Source organism: Gavialis gangeticus, unplaced genomic scaffold, assembly GCF_001723915.1.
Source record: "Gavialis gangeticus isolate Ggan-Ray unplaced genomic scaffold, GavGan_comp1, whole genome shotgun sequence".
In the NCBI taxonomy this organism is placed as follows: Eukaryota; Metazoa; Chordata; order Crocodylia; family Gavialidae; genus Gavialis; species Gavialis gangeticus.
In genome coordinates, this window is record NW_017729022.1 from 84,787,171 (window position 1) to 84,793,170 (window position 6,000).

At 43.2% G+C, this 6,000-nt stretch overlaps 1 protein-coding gene across 1 annotated transcript in view; it reads left to right on the plus strand.

The window, feature by feature from the left end:
- The window catches only part of ADIPOR2 (adiponectin receptor 2), a 92,568-nt gene extending 86,836 nt beyond the window's left edge, over positions 1-5,732 (plus strand). The window contains exons 6-8 of the mRNA XM_019515535.1: positions 1,213-1,400; positions 2,637-2,830; positions 3,831-5,732. Of these exons, the coding sequence (XP_019371080.1) occupies positions 1,213-1,400; positions 2,637-2,830; positions 3,831-3,962 (514 nt within the window). The 3' untranslated portion in view covers positions 3,963-5,732. The remainder of the gene's footprint in view (positions 1-1,212; positions 1,401-2,636; positions 2,831-3,830) is intronic.
- Positions 5,733-6,000: the final 268 nt, after the last annotated feature.

Here is a 6,000-nt window from a genome sequence, read left to right on the forward strand (position 1 = left end):
GGTGTGAAAGACGGCTGTGAAAAGTGAACTATTTAGGCAGGCTAGATTCTAAATCTTTGGACATAAAACTGGTCTCTTGGAGCAGTTTGAAGAAGGGAGGGGGAGCTGCTCTTCTGTGCTGCACAGCACCTGTTACATTGTGGGCATGGAGCACTTACAAGCCTGTAGTGATTCAGATGCAGCAAAACCATCCAGATTAATTCTGCTTCAAGTAGAAACCAACCTTTTTGGCAGATGTGCCACAAAGAGTGTGCAGGGCATATTAAGTGCAGCTGCTATCCCCTTGCCTTACCTGATCTGTTGCTCTGCTTTCTGTGCCCTGCCCTATTTGTTAGTTTTCTGCTGCCTCTGTGATCTTCCACATGCCCCACACAGGCTGCATGTGACTGGCGTGCTATGGGTTGGCCACCCGTGCACTGCAGGATCATGCACCTGTAGCACTTGGAGTGTAACAGCTGCTGGATATCCCTGAACAGCAGCTCCTCCTCCCCTTCTCCCTCTGAAGCTGCTTCAAGCAAACAGTTTACCCATGCTTCTTAATGTAGCTTTCTGCCTTTCCATTTTTCTCAAATTTTGGTTTACCTCGGCTGTTAATTGCCAGGCTAGCTTCGTTCTAAAAAGGAGGTATGTTTTTTGCTCCCGCTCTGGCTTGGTGCTAAGAACCATTTTTGTCTTGAAATCACCTCAGTTGATGGCAATCAAAAAAAAAAAAAAAAATCACTTCTTAGGTGGTCAGTCAGTAAAGCCTTTGTGGTTTGTCTGTTCCCAGCCACTCCAACAAATCTGGAAGGTTCATATTGTCTCTCTGTACTGTATTTGAACCCACAAAGTTTATTAGCAGATGCCTTTTGTGCTTGAGGAAAACTTTTCTTGTAAGTCCTTACTCTATTCCTTCTCATCCCCAAAAGAAAAGCTGAGGGGTTCTTAGGTGCACGCTTCATACCTTTTGGTCTGTGGAATACCGGCCATGGAGAACTGAATGCATCTGAGTATTCAAAATGGTCTTATTGACTACATGGCTATTCAGCTGAATTCTGTAGTAGGAGGTAGGATCTCCACAGGTGATTCATTCCTTGAACAAGAATTGCTGCAAAGGAAAAACCCTGTTTTGCAAGGGAAAATGGACTCTTAATATAAGCAGTGGAGCACTTGGGTACAAGAATTTTGGGGGTTTGTAGTCCTATATCAGATACATTTTGTCTCCTGTTCTAGGCTGGATTACTCTGGCATAGCACTTCTCATTATGGGCAGTTTTGTTCCCTGGCTCTACTATTCCTTCTACTGCAACCCTCAGCCCTGTTTCATCTACTTGATTGTGATTTGCGTCTTGGGCATTGCAGCCATAATAGTTTCCCAGTGGGACATGTTTGCAACCCCTCAGTACCGGGGTGTGCGGGCAGGTAAGAATCTAAGCCTTTTTTTTTTTTTTTCTTACTTGACTGTCGTCTGTCCTTCTTATTGAACCATTACAGGCCCTGACTGTCAGGAGAGTGTGCACTGCCAAGTTATGTCTGGGAATATGATTAACACAACTTGTGGACACTGAACTTGGTATATTTCCATAAGAGGTGTTGGCTTTGAGTTTGGCCCTCTGGGTACTACGTTAAGGGCATCTGAAGGGGTGGGGTGGGGTTGGGGGAGGGGCAGCAGGCAGGATGGCAGAGATACAAAAGTATTTGCAGCTTTCTCTAATAACTTTTATCCTTTTCTGCAAAATAGATCTTAGTGAAAGGTCATTCTGAATTTGTATATGCTTCTAGTCTCTGCAGACATTGTAGGTAATCCTGAGTGCAGCTGAGCAATTGTCCTGAGAGGTTTTGTATGTTGTTTGCATGTGCCCTTGGTCCTTCTGACTGGGGTGAAGAAGAATGCTGATGATTAATGCTGCTTCAGTACTCTGAAGTGGTGAGCTGGGAGAGACCAGCAGACTTTGAGGTCAGCTAGATTTCTTACCAGTCAATGTTTCCTACCTGTTAGATGTATAAAGCTGGTGTGTGCTCCTAGGTACGGTTTCTTATGTCTGGGAAAGCTGAGTTATCAAACACAGTAAGGAATTCAACCTTCGAAACAAACCATATGGCAGACGTAACTTCCCATTTTATTATCCACATCTCAGGGTTGTAGAAAACAGTATTATTTCAAACGGCCAAGGTCTGCTCTCTTAAGTTACAGAGAGAGATCAGCCTCAGCTGCTGCTGCTTTGCTCATTCCTGGGATTGCCTGCATGGTGTATTGTACTGGTCACTTCCATTTTCTTGTCACTCTCCACCATGATCTTTCAGTAGCAGAAGAGCCTTTTATGGGATTTAGGCGCCATCTACAGCCCAGGAGCTTTAATCTGCTTGAAAAGAATTCTTAACCCTCAAGTTGACATACGCATTGCCTGGATGTAGAGACACTAAAGTGAAGTGAGACGCAACCTGTTATATAGTGAGTGGAGCTGCTGATCATTTAACTGCTGTATAAAGGACCTTTGCATATTCATGAACAGTTTGACAACATAAGCTTGCTGCCTTGCGTGGGGCATTCTGCTTCAACTGCTCCATCTTGTACCTCTATTGGGGATATTGATTTTGCTGTTCATTGCTGCTTTCCATGACCAAACCTGACTCTCCCCTATTTTCCTTGCTTTGTAGGAGTATTTCTGGGTCTGGGTCTTAGTGGTGTCATCCCCACCCTGCACTTTGTCATCTCGGAGGGGCTACTGAAGGCAGCCACAATGGGGCAAATCGGCTGGCTGGCACTAATGGCGTGCCTGTACATTACTGGTGCTGCGCTGTATGCTGCTCGCATTCCAGAGAGATTCTTCCCTGGCAAGTGTGATATCTGGGTGAGTCTGGATTCAGAAACTGGCACATCAGCTTGTTATGCTGAGAGCTGGAGTACTTGTTATGCTTTTTTTTTCTCCAGCTCTGGCAACTAAAACTGGTGGAAAATCTACTCTTTGAGACTTCCTTATCTGGTCAAGATGAGTGTACTAGACTATTGGAAAGCCAACAATGTATTGTTAGTTGAATTCCTTCTTCTGAAGATATACTCTGGTACTGTATCATTCCACTAAGGTTCTGACAGGTGCCTGTTGCTTCCCCAAGTTTTCCAGGGAGACTGTAAATTGATATTTTGCACAGCAGCTATCTAAGACTATTGCCTGTATTGGCACTTCTTCCTTCAAACTGGGAAATACACCATGTTGTTTTACTTGCTCATGCTTTCCATTCTGCTGTACTCAAATCATGTTCTCCATCACTTGCTCATATCCTAGATTTGAAGTTACCGAACTTCAGACTTCAACAGTTGTTTACTCAACTTCTGTCCAGTTTCCTCTGTGGTAGAGAACAACCAGGACAGTTCTTTTCTGAAAATCAACTAGTGAGATTATGCCCAAGACTAGAAGAGTTCCAGTACCTATCCACTTGTGTAGGGCTGGTCATGTCACTAGCCCCAGCAGGCATTGTATCAGTACGGGTCTAAGAAACATTTAAGGCCTCTGTCCTGGGAACTGGAAATGACCTGGTGTGATACTAAAGATGGATGTGACAGAATGGTTTATAGCACACTGGAACACGATCAATGCACAGTAGGCAATCCTAGTACTTGTACCTAAGGAGATGCTTCCCCTGCTCCCAGCATGCATGGCTGACAGGGGAGACAGTTGTCTCTTTCTTTCTCTAATTAATGAGATGATAAGGATGGGCTTTATGAGACTTTGCATAGCCCAGCAAGTTGATAAGATCCTGTTGCTGCCTGCCATTAACATGTGGCTGTGTACAAAAAGGGGTGGCATTGGAACCCCAAATATTTGTCTGAATGGTGATGTTTTGTTTCCACAGTTCCACTCCCATCAGTTGTTCCACATCTTTGTAGTGGCTGGAGCCTTTGTGCATTTCCATGGTGTGTCGAACCTTCAGGAGTTCCGCTTCACAGTTGGAGGAGGCTGCACAGAGGAGGAACAGATGCAGTAAAACCCGCCTTCCGTCCCGGGTCAAAACCAAAATGGGACCACAAGTGTGGTTGAAGCTAACTAGCTAGTGAAGTGAATACCTAAGAATCTGAGCTTCACCTACTTGGGCACGGAAGCTTTGTGGGGATTCTGACTAACAAAGAAATGTATACCTCAAACAATGAAGTGTGAATCAATTTGAACACCAGGAAATTCTTAAACCCTAACTTTATTCTTGGGATCTACAGATCAAGCTACAGAGGACCCTTTCCAAATCGGCTTCTGTTCAATGCCATATTTATTTGTAGAAGATGGGTGGGACAGCTTAGCATTTTTTCTTTTTAAAATCTAGAATAAGAAGATTTATAGCCTCTTCAAGGGGTGGGGGGTTGATTTTAGATTATGCTCTTTTGGGAGAAAAAAATTGTAAATAAGATTTCTAACTTTGTGTTTAAATAAAAAAAAAATTTATATAAATGTTTTAAACAAATGGGGTTGGGGAGAAAAGGGTTTTGTAGAGAATGCAACTTGCAAGTACCACACACTGTTTCAATTTTGCACAAAACAAGTGCAAGAGGACCAGGTAAAATCCCCAGGAGTGAGGCATGTGGGTCCTGCTGACTCTGCCCAGTATATGCCAGCTTCAAAGAAATCTGGGATTCTGGCTGGAATTTGGAGCAGGCTCAGTAATATTTATACAAGAGTTGCAGCAGGCTCAGTAATGTGCACAAAGGTTGGAAAAGATGCCTACATTTTAATTGAGCTCTCGTTGAAGTCAGTGTTAGTAAGTTTAGCTACTCAAGGAACTGGAATACATCTGAGCCCTGTCCAACTATATGGGACAGTTGTCTTCTATGCTATTTAGCTTCTGTGGGTTTTTTGGATTATGGATTTAAAACCTAATTTGAGGGGTTCTTGCCGCGTGAAGCAAAATGGTATGGGATAAGTGTGTGATACAGTAAACAAATTGACTCCATGGGTGCCTGTCTGTGTGGAAAGGTTTCTGTTGGCTAGCTTTCTGGTGACCATTCATGGATCTGCTCTGGTGGGATTTTTTTTTTGTCTGAATATGTAGGAGTCATGCTTGTCAAAGAGTTATCAGTTGTCTAGTTAGTAGACTGTGGGAGCAAAGATACAGGGTGAAGGATGGGCTGCTGCTGGTAAAGGAGCAACACCTTCACATGTGCAGAGCTCCCTGTGCTTGTGGGGTCTTGTGGGCTTTTTAAATCTGCAAGAAGCCCTGCTCACTGCCCACTTTCCAGGTCCAGTCACAGTAACAGTCACAGTTCTAGAACTGTTGGCTTTTTTAACTCAAAGAAAAATGAAATGACTTTGGAGCAGACACATACCAGTCCCTCTGTTAGGGTGGTGTAGCTTGACCTCTGGCCCTCAGTCAGAAGCCAGGGCAGATTGTTGGAGAATCTTCTTAAGCCTTGAGATGAAACGGTCCTTGTAGTTTAAGGGTCAGCTGTTTCATGTAATGAATGTCAAATTGCTAAAAATTCAAAGCAATTACCTCATACTTAGATGAGCTAAATGGCTTCTAAAATGTTGTGGTTCACAAAGCAATAGGAATAGAACACTGTTCAAAAAAATGTTGTAAGGGTGAAAGTTCAAATTGGCAAGTGAAAAACTTGGATTGCAGAGATGTGACTAACAAGCATTTCTGGGATCCCAGGATATCAGTGCATGTGTGTGGGGTTTTTTTTTTTTTAAGGGGTTATTTTTTCTTAATGGGGTTGATTGGGAGTGGGATGCCTTGATTACTTGCACCATTCCTCAACATTTCCTATAAAAAGGAAGTCAAAATTGAAGACTGGCTATAAAGGAGGTGCTGCATTGGAGCTTGTAGGAAGGGTATGTTCTCAGTAGCATCACCATACTGGCCAACAGTAGGACAGGAGGAAACATTTTTGTCATGCATTAGTGTCATGCTGAACTGAAATAGAGCAGTATTAACTTAATACCTTTCCTGAAAGAGGGCTAATCGGCATCAGAGCCTATAAGAGAGATTCAGTTGGTATTGATAAAAAAAAAAAACAAAAAAAACCCCCAAAAAA